Source organism: Heterocephalus glaber, unplaced genomic scaffold (genome assembly GCF_053883595.1).
Source record: "Heterocephalus glaber isolate CG9 unplaced genomic scaffold, H.glaber_assembly_v1.0 deba00001452, whole genome shotgun sequence".
Taxonomy (NCBI): domain Eukaryota; kingdom Metazoa; phylum Chordata; class Mammalia; order Rodentia; family Bathyergidae; genus Heterocephalus; species Heterocephalus glaber.
Genome location: NW_028258302.1, coordinates 15,984,747 through 15,999,759, shown reverse-complemented (window position 1 = coordinate 15,999,759; position 15,013 = coordinate 15,984,747). Strand labels below are relative to the sequence as shown.

General features: G+C 49.6%; 3 protein-coding genes across 25 annotated transcripts in view; 2 read left to right on the top strand and 1 right to left on the bottom strand.

The window, feature by feature from the left end:
- The window catches only part of Cep85 (centrosomal protein 85), a 32,799-nt gene extending 23,309 nt beyond the window's left edge, over positions 1–9,490 (top strand). For 3 of the 4 annotated variants that reach the window (XM_087215507.1, XM_004850641.3, XM_087215508.1), the window contains 5 exons: positions 697–790; positions 2,299–2,349; positions 5,657–5,764; positions 7,170–7,395; positions 7,786–9,490. In XM_087215507.1, the coding sequence (XP_087071633.1) occupies positions 697–790; positions 2,299–2,349; positions 5,657–5,764; positions 7,170–7,395; positions 7,786–7,949 (643 nt within the window). In that variant the 3' untranslated portion in view covers positions 7,950–9,490. The remainder of the gene's footprint in view (positions 1–696; positions 791–2,298; positions 2,350–5,656; positions 5,765–7,169; positions 7,396–7,785) is intronic. The other variant, XM_087215509.1, reaches the window with a different exon arrangement.
- Ubxn11 (UBX domain protein 11) overlaps positions 5,764–15,013 on the bottom strand; it is a 29,430-nt gene continuing 20,180 nt past the window's right edge. For 12 of the 20 annotated variants that reach the window (XM_087215510.1, XM_087215512.1, XM_013074432.3 and 9 more), the window contains 5 exons: positions 14,627–14,747; positions 14,405–14,502; positions 13,241–13,314; positions 13,025–13,165; positions 12,739–12,944 (listed from right to left, as the gene is read on the bottom strand). In XM_087215510.1, the coding sequence (XP_087071636.1) occupies positions 12,758–12,944; positions 13,025–13,165; positions 13,241–13,314; positions 14,405–14,502; positions 14,627–14,747 (621 nt within the window). In that variant the 3' untranslated portion in view covers positions 12,739–12,757. Of the gene's footprint in view, positions 7,033–12,738; positions 13,166–13,240; positions 13,315–14,404; positions 14,503–14,626; positions 14,748–15,013 lie in introns of those variants that run through there. The other 8 variants (XM_087215511.1, XM_087215514.1, XM_087215517.1 and 5 more) reach the window with 6 other exon arrangements.
- Positions 10,539–12,056, top strand: Sh3bgrl3 (SH3 domain binding glutamate rich protein like 3). The gene is made up of 3 exons (XM_004850643.4): positions 10,539–10,720; positions 11,306–11,473; positions 11,587–12,056. Exons 1-3 carry the CDS (start codon positions 10,673–10,675, stop codon positions 11,650–11,652), a joined length of 282 nt encoding a protein of 93 aa, XP_004850700.1. The 5' UTR covers positions 10,539–10,672; the 3' UTR covers positions 11,653–12,056.

Below are 15,013 nucleotides of genomic sequence, written 5' to 3'. Positions count from 1 at the left end.
AAACAACATGCTATAATGTGCTCTCAGAGTGTCTTGGGAGTTCCTTCATATTAATAGCAGCTTCTGAAAATGATGGCTGTGTTTCAACAGCCTCTTGGACTAAATGTAGTTCCTAATGGATGGATGGATTTCCCATCCCATATTCAACCACAGTGACCCTGTTGTTTATCTTAGCATATAAGCCATGATGGAAGTGATTGTGAGGAACCCAATGGAGGAGGCCATTGATTGGAATCAGAAGCAGAGTTAGGGGACAAGGTTGGCTCTGACCTAGACTATACATGCTAAGAAAAAGAATTCTTTTGTATTTTCCAAAATTCCTACAATGTACATGTATGACTTTTATAGTCTAGATATATGTGATGAATGATTATTTTTTATATATCAAAACAAAACAGCCTTTGGCAAGTAGAGAATTGATGCCACATTGGTAGATTCTTCTCATAGGACAGACAACCAACATGCTGAGTATCTTCTTACAGCCCACCCTACAGTACAAAAGACTTAGGGCCGGGGATTTAGCTCAGTGGTTCCGGTACCAAAAAAAAAAAAAAGACTTAAGACATCATCCTCATCTACAACCTAGAGGGGCCTAAGTAAGTGTCTTATCTCAGACATGCAATAAATAGTAGAACCAGGACTCAAAGCCATGTTATTTTTGACTTCAGAGTTCTTGAACAGGCTATTGTCTTTCAGCCTGCAAGATAAGCAGTCTGTGGGAGAAGCTGGTGGAGAAGATCCCAAAGTGGAAATGGAGTCCCTGCAGAAGGAATGTGGTTCCCTCCGAAAGGTGACTAAGGGTGTCTAAACTATGAGGTTTAGTCTGAGAGGAAAGAGAAGATTGTGGAGCCAGATATGGGCATTGGTGACACACATCAGTAATCCCAGTAACTTGGAAGGCTGAGCCAGAAAGATTACAAGTTCAAGGACAGCCTGGGCAACTTGGTGAGACTGTCTCAAAATAAAATTTTAAAGGGTCTGGGAGTGTAGCTTAATAGCAAAGTGCTTGTCTAGCATGCACAAGGCTCCAGGTTCAATCTCTAGTACTGAATGAATGAATGAGAGAATTTGGTACTTAAAAGGAACCATGAATTCTTGGCCTTAGGCTACCAAGGATCTGCTAACAATAGCCTTTCTCTGTTTTCTAAATTTCCCCCTGCCTTGTGTTTTGTTTTATTTTATTTTATTTTATTTATTTATTTTTTTTCCCAGTACTGGGGATCAAACTCAGGATCTTGTGCTTGTAAGGCAGGCGCGGTGCCACTGAGTTAAATCTCTGGCCCTAAGCTTGCACTTTAGATATTCAACCTATGATAGGCAAACTGTACTTATCAGAAATTTAGGCCAAAGTTAGGAAGGAGCTGATCATGTTGGTGTATCCTTGAAAGCCTAGCACAAGAGGCTGAGGCAGGAGGATTGCAATTTGAAGCCTTGCCTGGGCAACTTAGTGATTTAGTGAGACGTTGTCTCAAAATAAAAATTAAAAAATGGCTTGGGATGTAGCTCAGTCAAAGGCCATGGGTTCAATTCAGTACAGTAAGCCCCCAACTTACAAACATTCAAGTTGTAAACTTTCACAGATGTACTGTATAAGACTCACTTTGTTGGCTTACAAATGAATTTGATTACAAACAATTCTCCTGGAATTCGTTCATAAGTTGGGGACTTAATGTACTACTTAATGTACCACCACCAAAACAATTTAGGAGAACATACCTCTCAACATCGAGACTAGAAGACCCAAAGTGGTATACCAAAGCTTGGTACACTTCAGTCAGGGCTCAGGTCCATACTTGCATTAGGCAGAGTTCTAATCAGCAAAGTGGCCTGATTTCTCAGTTATCAGAGAAGGGCCAGTCTGTGGCTTGCTGGTGAGACTGTGTAGATCATCAAAGAAGACCCAAAAATGGTTCAGAGAACACCTATGGAAGTGGGGGCTATTCAGGGTCTCTCCTTGGATGGTCAGTGTGACCATAGTTCTAACCAACCTGGAGGCTTGCAGTCATTAGGGTGAGGGTTCCTCCTACTTCTAGTAGTGGTCATGGGTCGACACTGCATTCTTGTGTAAACCTCTGGGTGACTGGAGCATAGGAGTCATACAAGTGTGAAGCTGGATAGTCAAGATCAGGTATCTGAGTAAAATTTCTCTAGGCAGAGCTAACTAGTCTTGTTCTCCCAATTAATGGGCTGTAGCTAGAAGACCTGATGCCCAAACCACAGATCTTGGTGTAACCCTTGTTCTCTGACCACAACATCAGCCTTGTATGTGGAGCCTTCTTTGATAATTTTGCCTTTCAGATTTTGGAGAAGCAGCAGCAGAAGATGGATCAGTTGCGCTTACAAGTTCAGGTGAGCTATGAGTCATTGGGCTTTGGAGGGTAGGACATAATGATGGAAACCCTTCATTCTGTTCTCTGCTGTGCAGCTTGCTTGGCATTAGGGATTCAAGAAGAATGTAACTCGCTCAGTCCTTTAGAGTCTGCAGTCTTGTGGGTAGGACAGATATGAGGGGAACTTCACCATGGTGCTTTGAGAGCAGTGCTCACCTCACCCTGGGGGTGAGCACAGAAGAATCAGTGAGGGAAGGCCAGCAAGGAAAGGGTTCTGGAGTTCCTGAGCCTTGAAGGGTGAGGAGTTAGCCAGGCAAAAAAGAGGAGCTGGGAAGGATGGCACTGGAATTCCAATAGGAAGAACATGGAGGCATGAAACAGCATGGTTTGAACGTGGACTTGAAAGAGGTTGATATTGTTGAAATAGTGTCATCTACCACTTAATGACCAGGATCCCTTTCTTTTTTTTTTTTTTTTTTGAAAAATGATGTTAGTTGATTCCATCATTGTACAAATATTATAGAATGTACTTTCGTAGACTAAGCATCACTGGACAGTATCTTATGAGACCACATTCACATATGTAGTCCATGGATCAAAACAGCATTATGCAGTGCATGGCTATTGTTTAAGGCAATCAGTGGAGAGCTGGGGGATCTGACCTATGGAAAGGGGCCTTCTATTTTCTATCTGACTGTGTTGGTGTTTAATCTTCAGGTATGTGATGAGATCTCTTAGAGCATTTAGTTGGGGCACGATATGGTCAAGTTTGCAACTCAAGCTTGAGTGTGGCAGAGTGGCAGCAACCTGGAGAGAGGCACCACCAAAAGTCTTACAGAGTTCATCGCTTCTCGGCCTTTTGGCTAAGATCAAGTGTAAAAGTCTTACAGAATTCAGAATGAGGTGATGAGGGAACAGAGTGTTGCAGGAAGAAGATGTGAAGAGACAGATTGAAGTAGTGACTTTTAGGAGGAATTGGAGACTGATAGGATGTAAGGAGTTGAAGAATAGAGAAGAACCAAAGACTGCTCCTGGCTTCTATTTTAGGTCAGAGGGGCCATATCTTTAATTGGGTTCTTCAAGAAATTTTGAGTGAAGCTGGTTCACTCAAGTTCTCTTTGGGTGCTAAAATACATGAAATGCACTCACTCTGAGGGAGAACTGGCAGCTGTAGTCCTGCCTTGGCCATTGTATGGATTAGGCTCTGTTTTCTTTAGTTCACTTCTTTCAAGTCCTGTAAGGAGATAGTCAAGCCCAGTATCAAATTATGTATTAATTTAAGATGTCAGGTTTTGGGGGAGACCGAGGGAGGAAGATTGCAAGTTCAAGACCAGCCTGGGCTACATAGTGAACCCTAGGCCATCCTGGACTACACAGTGAGACTTGGTCTCAAAATAAAAGCGGAGTGTGGCAGCACACACCTGTGATCCCAGCACTCTGGGAGCTTGAGGAAGGAGGGGGCCACATTTGAGCCCAGCCTGGGCAATTTAATGAGATCCGTCTCAAAATTAAATTTTTTTTAAAAGGCCCGGGGATGTAGCTCAGTATAAAAGCCCTGAGTTTGATTCCCAGTACTGCAAAAATAAATAGGTAGATGGGTGGATGGATAGATAGATAATTTTAACGTCAGGTCTTTAGTAGAGTTTTTAATGGATCTCAAAGTAAATTTCCAGGAACCCTAAAGTTTGATGAAAGTTGGAAAAGCCCACCCTTTATTATTTTATTATTTTTTGGTGTGGGAGATTGAACCCAGAGACTCACATGCCAAGCACATGGTCAACTACTATACATCTTTAGTCCTAAGCCTAACATTTTAAATTTTACACTTACCCATGATGAGACTATTCAGGCAATTTAAAATGTCACATGAATTTCTGAGAGTAAGGTGGATTGATCATGGTCACCTTGGGTATTTCATGGTCATGAGGTATTTTCCTTGACAGTTACATTTTTGTTTTGTTTTGGTTTTTTGGGGGGTTTTTTTGTTTTTGTTTTTGGGTTTTTTTGGTACTGGGGATCGAACTTGGGACCTTGCTCTTTTGAAGCAGGCGGCAGAACCACTGAGCTAAATCCCCAGCCCTGACAGTTACATTTTTTATTAACATAGAATGGGAAACTGTAAAAAATTTTATACATTATTTGTTCAAATAAGTTTTATAATTGGGAGAGTGTTGGAATAATAGAAAGAGAGGTAAGATAAAAAACTTTAAAGTATTTCCCTCCCTGTGACTTTGACCAACACACACAAACACACACACACACACACACACACACACACACACACACACACACACGATGAGATGCCTGTGAGTGTGCCCTTCTCCTTTCCATCTATCAAAACATTTCATGGCTGGGGATCTAGCTCCGTGGTTCTGGTGCCTGCCTCGCAAGCGCAAGATCCTGAGTTCAGTCCCCAGTACCCCCCAAAAAAACATTTCAAGGCCAGGGATTTAGCTCAGTGGTTCCACCACCTGCCTCGAAAGCACAAGGTCCCAAGTTTGATCACCAATACCAAAAAAAAAATTTCATACACAGTATCTATCAGGCTCTTAGCTCCTGACAGACAGGGACTATTTGGTGTTCTTTTCACTATCTACAGTACCTATCATAGGAGGTGCTAACAAAATATTGAACTCAGCTGAATGGCTCATTCTCTGCTTTCAAGAAAGTTGTGTTTAAATGGAGAAGAAAGGCCTGTGTATAGCCCACCAAATATTAAGCACATAGACTCATGAGCTGAGGTAGAGTGTGAATGACAGATGGGATTAGGATTACCTGGATCTGACTTGCAGATTGAAGAAGGGTCAGGTGGGCCTTGGACCTTCCTAGAGTCAGAGCAGAAGAGGCAGAGCACAAGAGCTATCTGAACAAAGGGAAAGAAGAGCAAGCAAAGACTTCGGAGCTGAAGCTTTGGGGGATGAAGACCAGTGATTCAGTGTGGCTGGGGCAGAGGCTGTTTGGAAGGTGAAAAGAGATAGGGATAGGAAGGTAAACAGGAGTTGAATGGCTCCCAATCCCCTGTTGAGAAGCTGGCCTCAATTTGGTATGTGGCCAGAGGCTATCAAAGAGTTTAAATGAGAAGTCATATATAGATCAGGGATCTTCTAAAATAGTGATGGCAAATCTTTTAGAGCTTTCAGTGATAACAGCCAGCTGGCTGCAGCACACATGCCATAAGTCAACACAACTGTTCTAAAATAATTTCTCAGCAGTGGTGTGTGGGTTGGGCTTCAGTATACTGTATAGTCTAGGCCAGAAGCGATATGGTCTGAACCAGACTTATTACTGTTGATGTGTTCTCCACAACATCTTGCTGTGGAATTCAGAGCCTAGAGCAGGAAATGGCTCAAGAAGAAGGAACAAGCCAGGCTCTGAGAGAAGAGGCCCAGCGGAGGGAGATGGCTCTGCAGCAGCTTCGTACAGCTGTGAAGGAGGTGAGCAACATTGGCCAGGCCTCTTAGTACAGACTCCACAAACCTGATTTTTGTGTGCCCTCTCTCCTCCCTTCCCTAAGAGCCCCAGTGTGGCAGAGGTCCCTGCTGAGCTTTTTGAACAGATGAGAGGAAAGATAACATGGCATCATCCTTTATGTTAGAGGCCCCTTTAGAGTGACCATAATTACCAAGCAGTGCTTTCTAGATGTGGGAAGTTATTCTCTTCCTTTTGTCTCAGTGTAACCACAGTTTTATAGGGTTTGGGCAGAAGGGTTCAAGAAGACTGAGAATATAGTTATCTTCAGGTAGTAAACAGAACTGTCAGCAGGGTGCCACCAGGTTCACTGGTGAGTGCCTAGGAAGAAGTCTCCAGAGCTAGAATTGCCACATGGCCCAGTCTGGGTGGAGGGCTGAGACTGAAGGAGGAACTCTGAGAGTTCTTAAAACAGAATGGGCCAGGTGTGGTGGCGCACGCCTGTAATCCCCACACTCGGCACTTGCGAGGCTGAGGCAGGATTGCTGTGAGTCCAAGGCCAGCCTGGGCTACATAGTGAGAGCCTGTCTCAAAAAAAACCCAAAAAACAAACAACAGAATGGAAGCCCAGTGTAGTGGTGCATCCCTGTGATCCTAGCTACTCGAACAATGCTGAGCCAAGAGGATCACAAGTTTGAGCCCACTCTGAGCAATTTAGTGAGATGGAGGGACACTGGCTCAGTACTTTCTAGGTTCAATCCCCAGTACTACCAAAAGAAAAAAACAGAATAGAGGAAAGGAGAGTTGATTGAGCTGTCAGGAAAAGGGAAAGTGACACAGACATACAAAAACCCTAACTCCATTTAGATGAAGGTTTGAAAAAGCAGGACATGTTTAGGCCCTGTGTCCTCCAGGTCTCCACCTTCCCTAGCCCCATACCCAGCAGCCACTATCATTGTCTTTCTTGACCCCTTTATTCTTCTGACAGCCTGTGATCAGGCTGGCTGGTGGCCACTTTGATCAGGGTGGCAGGGAGAGATTGAAACCAGTGTCTCCTCAGATTTCACTGTTCACATTAGGCCATCTCTAATAGCCTGGCTAACAGTTGGCTGAGGGACTGGCTTCAGATAGAGTTCCTACGGGCGGGGACATCTCTGGTTCCTGGACAGAAACCTGGAGGCAGATACTCAGAGCCTGGTGAAGAGCAGCTTCCTCTTCACTGCTGGATCCCTGTGGTCCCATCCTATCTTCAGGAGGAAGCAGGCCTAGTGGTGGGGAGGCCGGGGTGCTAAGCCTGTTGGGGAGGGAGGGCATTGCGTGTGATTCACACCCCCTCTCCATACACATTTTGCAACCCACCCCCAACAATACACATATACAGATACTGCTCCCTGGGCCTGGGTTAGTATGCTTACCCCTTTATCTGCTCAGCTCTCAGTGCAGAACCAGGACCTGATTGAGAAGAATCTGACACTGCAGGAACACCTGCGCCTGGCTCAACAAAGGTCCCCATCTTCATCAGACACAACCCAGCTGACATTTGAGCTGCATCAGGAGTTGGCCAATTGCCTTCAAGATCTGCAGGCCGTCTGCAGCATTGTGACCCAGAGAGCCCAGGGCCATGACCCCAATCTGTCCCTGCTCCTGGGCATTCACTGTGAGTCCTCAGGCCAGTCTGGGACCCTTGAGAGAGGGGCTTTTATTCTCAAGGCATTTAACTTTCCTAATGGTAATGTGAGTAAACAGGTACATATGCCTAGTCACTGCCCTCTGAAAATTTATGTTTTACAAAGTAGGCCTTCAGTGTTTTGCAAACAGGCATCCTTATAAGGGTATTTGCACGAAGTACAAACCCAAAATGGGTCTTCAGTAGCAAGTTATCCCCAGTGTTTTTTTTTAAAAGAAAATGGCCCTAGGGCTGGGGATATAGCTCAGCAGTAGAGCACTTGACCTAGCATGCATTAGTTGAAGCCCTGGGTTGCAGCCTCAGCACCACATTCAAGAAAGTGTCTACCAGATGACTGACATGAAATGCTCTCCTCTTCAGCCCCACAGCACCCAGGAGGGACTCAGCCAGATTTGCAGAAGCCAGATGTGATCAGGAGGAAACTAGAAGAGGTTCAACAGCTGCGTCAGGACATTGAGGACTTAAGAACCACCATGTCAGACAGATATGCCCAGGACATGGGAGAAAACTGTGCCACACAGTGAAGAGTGCTGGGAGTGGACAGGCTGTATTTCCCTTAGGAGGACCTGAGCTGCTAGTAGCCTGGCCAGCAAGTTGCAGCCTTGCCAGTCTTGCAGCCTGTCTGCTGCTATTCCCAGAGAGGAGATTGAGGGGTGGAGGGGGAAGAGCCTGCATCTGGGGACCAAGGACTGTTGAGAGGAAGTGTACCTGCCCTGCCCTACACTGGCTTTGCCTTATTTGGCTGTTTGTCCTCTTATCCTAATTTACCTTTTGAGGGTGAGTTATTAACTTTTGCAGGTTCACCTGATAAGTCTTCACTGTTCCCAGCTCTGGGGTGACATTGAAGGCAGAGAAGCTGCTTAGGTCCCTTCTCCATCCTCCAGGATGGGTCCACATCCATTCCTACTCCATATCTTGGTCTTGCTGATCCTAAAACTCATTAGAGAGGCCTGGAAAGGCTGAGATAAGTAGCAATGACCATTTGAGACTTCTCAGGCCTCATGTGCCACCCTTTCTGGGAACTGGGCTGGCTTTTTGGATTTTTTTTATCCGAGGCCCACTGTTTCTTCCTCAGGGCTGTTGTCCTCACAGAAGCCTCAGGGTGATCTGCTTGTTAGCAAAGAAGCCACTAGGATTAGGTGCCTAGACTAGGTTACAGTTCGGGCTCCTTAATCTGCCATGCCATCCTTTTTTTTTTTTTTATGCTGTGGCATCTTTACTGGAGATCACCTCCTCAGCTGCCCTATCTCCTTGGAGTCCTGGCCATGTGGTCAGCATAGCGTCCTCATTCTTTGTTTCAGGCCTTCCAGGTACCCCTTTCTTGGGCTTTGAGTGCAAATTCTCTGTAGTTCTAGGCTTGGGTAGGATTTTCCCCCCAAAGACCACAGAGTAACTGTCAAGCTGCTCACCCCTTCCCCCAGGCCAGGTCCCCCTTGATTTGTGCCTGTTTGGGGGAGCTCTTTCCCTCATTTCCTCTCGTCTCTATGAAGAGTTCAGAGTACCCAGTGTGGGTCACCTTTTAAGATACCGCTTTCAGTGTTTCCTGAAAGTATTTTTGTTTATTCTGGAGGCTTTGGACCCTCTGCTTTCTGGTTTAGGGAGCATCTTCACAGTTGTTAGCATTTGGTTGTTGGGCCAGCCCCAGATCTCCTCTAACTCTGGAGCCAGGCCAAGCCGGGGCCATGTGTGGATATGAGGAGCAAAGCAGTTCTGGGGCCTAGAGACAGCCAAAAGACTTTGGGCTGTTGGCAGCATCCCGGACCTCACTCAGGCCTGAATGAGCCTCCTCCTTAAGTGTTTTTACAAGTTTGTGTTTTATTTGTGGAGTGACTTATCCCTTCCATTCAGAGCAGCTCCGCCTGGTTGGCTACCCCCTCAGCCTCTGGGCTCCTGCCTCTTAAAGCAGAGCTGCCTGGTTGGTCTCCACCCTGTGTTGGGAGCCCAGCCACCACGCTCAGGGGTATTTTTCTTTGTAAAGTTTATAAGCAGTTATTTATATGAATATTTGTTATGCCAACTGGTTTGTATTGCCTATTTTGATTACAGAATAAAATATTTAACAGATGCTTGGTTTTCTAGTGTTCCATCACCACCTAGTATCCTCCTGCCTCACCCCTCACTTTGGTTTTTCAAAGCCAAAAGCTGGGTATTGGAGTTCCCCAGGCAGAAGCAAGGAGGGACTTTTGATAGGTCCAGCTTTATGTCCATATCTTTACCACTTCTGGTTCTTTGTCATTCTGCCCACACTACTTTTTGTTTGGCATAGCTCCCCTGAGTCATAGAGCTGGCTGACATTGGAAAGTTTCAGCAGGCTTCTCAGGAAGTCAGTGACCTCTGGGTTTCTGCGAGGAAGTGGTTTCTCAGCAAAGCAGGCACTGTGTGCCTCAGAGAGGTAGGGCTGTCTTCAGGGGCTGTGGCCTGTCTGAACCCTAAGGGTCTTTATGTCCAGTCACACAGATAGACTAGTCTCCAAATCGGGGCTAGTTGCTTCTGGTGTGCTGCCTCGGAACTCTGAATTATTGTTGGAAATAGTAATGGCCGTGCAGTACCACTGCAAGGTGGAGTTGGGGGCCAGCCTGAGCCAAGACTGGGGACCCCAGGCATTAACCTTTGCCAGCGCTATTAGCCTCTAGGTCTCCTGGTTCCTGGAGGGTGTGGTCCCTGCTTCAGGCCACAGTCCTTGTCTAAACCTGTCTGGATTTAGGAGCTGTAGGGAAAATGTGGCAGGAGCCGCCCTGTTTTGGTTTACCTCCTCCAGTAACTTTAGGTTTGGAAACAACACAAGCCTCTCAAAGTTCCAAGCAGAGCTATACTATGATGGAGACCACGCTTGGTACTGGAGGGTGGGTAGCTGGGTATACCAGAATCTGGGAGAACTTTGCTAAGCCCTCGGCCCCACCTTGCGGGCCTTTTTGCCATCTGGTCCCTCCGCAGCCTCACTCTGCGCCTCAGGTCTGGGAAGGGCTGACGGTGTGGTGTGGACAGCGCAGCTGCAGAGGACTGGGTCCTCACGAAGACTGCCAGCGGGCAGGCCAACCCTGGGGGAAGGGAGGGTATCTCCCCCGCATGGGGCGGTGTCTCGCATGCCCCGCCCTGCCTGCCTGCGTCACCCATTGGTCCCAAGAACAGTGACTTGCGGGCGGAGCAGGAAGGAAACCGCTCCCAAGCACGGCAGCGTCGTCTCCCAGCAGTGCAGCTGCCACTATCACCGTTCCTCCGTTTGTCCATACCTTCGTCCGCCTGCAGCATGAGCGGTCTGCGCGTTTACAGCACGTCGGTCACCGGCTCCCGAGAAGTAAGTGCGCGCCGGCTGGCCCTGAGAAGAGCTCGGCCTTTCCCAGGGCTCCCGACCCAGGCGCCCCGGAGCTGCCCCCACCACGGAGCCAGAGCAGGGTGGGGAGCCTTGAGGTGCTGACCCGGTCTCCTGGGTCTGGGGACCGCGACCCCATCCTGAGCCCTTCACTGGGTATCCTGGGTCCTCGGCAGCCCTGGCATGAACTGCCCACGCCCATCCCCCATCCCTGGGACACCCCCCCCCCATTCTCTGCACTCCCTAGCGCGTCCTTATCCTACCCATCTCCCCCACCATGCGAAGGCGGAGTGGGTAAGCCACCAGCCAGGCCTGCCCTGCCTTACCCCGCTCAGTTCCTCTTTTCCCTGTCTTGAACTTCATCCGACTCCACTACTTTCTGATCCCCACCCCGTGGTAGTGGTCCTTCATTCTGTGCCACCTGGAGCCTGACTCTCCCAACTCCCAGTGGCCACAGCCTCCTCTAGAGTGGGCAAGAGACAAGGGGACAAAAACTCCTAGTCACATCTGCCCAGAGTCTGCCCCATAAATCCACCCTGCTCACTCACCCTATCCACCCTCTGCCCCCAGATCAAGTCCCAGCAGAGTGAGGTGACCCGCATCCTGGACGGGAAGCGCATCCAGTACCAGCTGGTGGACATCTCCCAGGACAACGCCCTGCGGGATGAGATGCGAGCCTTGGCAGGCAACCCCAAGGCCACCCCACCCCAGATTGTCAATGGGGACCAGTACTGTGGGGTATGGCCCTGGGGATGGGGCTGGGGGAGTGTTGTAAGTGGACTCCAGTCAGGGTCATACCAAAGCACTTGGGCCTCCAACACTCAGCTGACCACCCCATCCTTCTCCCCCAGGACTATGAGCTCTTCGTGGAGGCTGTGGAACAGAACACACTGCAGGAATTCCTGAAGCTGGCCTGAACCGAGCCAGCCCACTGTTCCCACTGGACTCAGCACCACAATCTCCCACAGATCTCACCCAGCCGTGAAGGACCCTGTGACCAACTCCTTGTTGTGACCAACTCCTTGTTGTTCCTAACTTTCTTACCTTGGAGTCCCTCACCCTAACCTATACCCCTTTTCCTCCCTCTCTGTAGTTCCCTTTTCTCCATTCAAAGGCAACATTCCTTATCTACTTGTCTCAGAAATTGTCTTAAAACAGCCCCAATGCTGGCTGTCCTCAGCCAGGCCTTGGGGCTGCCAACCTGCCTGGAGCTGGCTGTTGGGCACTTCTATTAGTTCCATTAGCCAGAGCTCTGCCAAAGGCCCCGCAGTCCCCCTCCTGGGAATACCTTAGAGACAATTAAATGCCCATTCCATTGGCACTGTCTGTTTGGTTGTGGCCTAGGCATCCTGAGTCCCTGTCCTGGTAAAGTTGGTAGTTGTGATTGTGTTGAAGCTGTGCTCATGTGTCTTTCACTTTTGTGTGTGTTGTGTCAGTGTGTGTGTTTGGATCTCTGTCTGGTACATACGTGCTTGTATGGACCAGTAGTTTCTGGAGACAGTGGATGGGCCACCTCCAGTTCATATGCATGTGCTGGTGTCCCTCAGTATGCCTGTCAGTGAGTGGCTGCCTGCCTGTGTTGGAGTAGATTGCTAAGTGTGGGTATGTTGTGGATGTGGGTGCACAGCTGCAGTTCTGTAAGTTTAAGGCCATGGGTGTAGTGGCAGTGGCTTTATGCAGTGCTGAGGAAGTGTCCCTGCAAGCTTGTGGATCTGTGTGCATCGATGCACACATGTACAATGAGGCTCTCCTGCCTCCAGCTGAGTCTGAGAATGTAAACCCAGCAAGGCCTGGCCACTCCCTTCTCAGGATCCCTCCCTTCACAGGCTCCCCTTAGCCCTGCCTGGGAGAAAGAGGAAGCTTGAGTACAAAGACCCAGCACCAAGCCAACCAGCTGGGGCTCAAGTTACTAAGGGGAGGGTCAGCACCGACCCTTCCTTGGCCCAACTGGGCCTACCCCTTCCCCTGGAGAGAGCCCTGCCAAGAGAGCCTTGTAGAACTGATTGTGTCAGGGGCAGCACTTTATTCAGGGCTGGGGCCAGAGCCCAAGCTCGGGCCAAAGCCAGGGTTGGGCAGCTGGGCCCTGCATGCCCGCATTAGCAGCATTGCACTGGGCATCAGGCCTGTGTCCTGGAGCGTGAGTGCATCATCCTGGTAGACTGTGGGTGGGAATGTGCTGAAGATCTCAAAGGTGGGAGCATCCACAGCCCTGGGGGCCCAGCAGAGTAGATCATGCTGGGCTACAGGGCCAGAGCCTCCCTACAGCCCCCAGCCCTGCCCTGTCCCTACCTGGCCTGTGCTAGCAGGGCACGCACGGTGCCAACAGTGTCCTCAGGCCGCATCATCAGAAGGAAGGCCTGCTCCCCATTCTCAGACTTGACGCGCAGCATGCAGAGTGGGGGTGCTGGTGTGTTGGGTGATTCCTGGCTCCTGTAGGCCTAGAGGCCTTCAGTGTCCCAGTGGCCAACCCCCACCCCAGGCCCTCACTTCTCTGCCTGCCCATACCTCTGTTGCTCAGCAGCCAAGGCAGGTGTCTCCACTATGATCTCCTGGATCGGGATAGGCAATGGGCAGTAGTTCTGGAAGGCATCCATGGAGCGTGGACAGAGCCCTGGACCCCACCTGAGTAGCCCCCCAACCCTTGACTCATCCTTGAGCAGGAACAGATGGAGACCAGTAAACCAAGGGGGTGGTATGTTCTGTGTAAACTGAGGCCCAAGGAGAGGAAATGGAAGGATGCCCTCGGAAGCAGCCCCATCATTTCCCCAAGAATCCTCCCCCATCTCGTGCCAGAGACAGGAGCCCACACAGATGATGACCTCGCTAGATGCCTACCCAGAGAGCTTCCCTGGGGAAATGACACTGGAGCTGAGACTGAAGGATAGGTAAGAGCCCTTAAAAGTGGGATGTGGACAAAGATAGTCCCAACAGCAGGGAACATCATATCCTGAGGTCAGGGAAAGTGTCCTGGAGGAAGTGATATATTTGGGAAACTGCCAGCAGTTCACAGCTGAAGCTGCAACTCGGCTTGGAATGGAAGAAAGGAAAGGTTAGAGAGGTCATAAGGGCCCAGGGATGCAGGATAGGCCTTGCATTCCAGGATAAGGACATGGATTTTATCCAAGAATAAAGGGGGCTGTCGGAAGATGGCTGGCAGGGGCAGGAGTGGAGAAGGGAGGCTGGCACAAAGAGGTTGCCTGGGAGACACACTGGAGCCTAGATTAGGTGGTGGGTGGTGGGAATGAGAGAAGAGATGGGCTTGGGAGCAGTTCTGGGGAGAGCCAGGACAGGCAGGACTTAGCAACATGGGGCTGAAGGTGGCAGAGGAATCCTGAGAAACTGAGGTTTGGCACCTTTCTCAGGTGATGACCTGGGAAGATCAGCAGGATAGGTAGTGAGGGCCTGCAGGGCACTCAGGACTGCACTGTCATTGAACATGGCTTGGGCCTGGGCTGACACCTCAGCATGGACTCTGATTTTACCCCACTTAGAGCCAACCCAGGTGCCCTCTGGGGCTGCCACAGCACCCTCACCAGCTCTCCAGCTTTCCATTTCCTCCTCACTGCGGCCCAGAAACCTCAGCCTCCACACAAGATACTGCTCTGCCACCCTGGGCCAGGGTCGGTGGGAAAGCCCCCAAGAGGACTGGGGAATTAGAGCTGGCCTCACCTGCAAGGCATCCCTGATGGGGCCCCGGATGTCAATCACCTCGCCTTGTCGGATCACAAATTTAGGGAGTCTGTTCAGAAATTTCTCAGCAGTCATCCCTGCAGGAAGGGCATTTGGGAACCTTGGCCCAGGCAGGGACTGTGAGGGATGTTGGAGGAGGCCATCTTGAGCTTTTGTGCACAGCCTCCTGGCCACCCACCCCAGCCTTGGGACCCAGCTTACCTGGGTGCTCCGGCACCCTGTCCGAGGCCTTGAGCATCCTTTGCCAGCCCACCACACAGCCTTCGCCTGGGAATGGGCCCAGCCCATCCTCTGGGTAGGCCTGATCGCGCAGGTCGCTTACCTGTCAGGAAGGAAGGGTGACAGCAACAAGCCCTGGCCTTCAGCTGTGGTTCCCACCCCCATCCTACCTGCCCAGAGGCCCCAAGAACAAGCCTAATCCCCATTTTTACAGATAAAGAAACTGAGGCCCTGGGAGAGAACAGGAGAGCTGAAGTTCATGCTTCAAGCACGCCCTCACCCATGCCAGCTGAAGCCACAGTACTGACTCTCTCCACAGAGGCCCCTCCTTGGATCTGTCAGCAGAAGGCAAAGGCCCTGCAGCACAGA

Bases quoted from the DNA above. Each gene is read 5' to 3' on its own strand.
- Sh3bgrl3 (XM_004850643.4), top strand. From the start codon at position 10,673: ATGAGCGGTCTGCGCGTTTACAGCACGTCGGTCACCGGCTCCCGAGAA. The intron at 10,721-11,305 runs GTAAGTGCGCGC...CTCTGCCCCCAG, and splicing joins CGGTCACCGGCTCCCGAGAA to ATCAAGTCCCAGCAGAGTGA. The intron at 11,474-11,586 runs GTATGGCCCTGG...CTTCTCCCCCAG, and splicing joins ATGGGGACCAGTACTGTGGG to GACTATGAGCTCTTCGTGGA.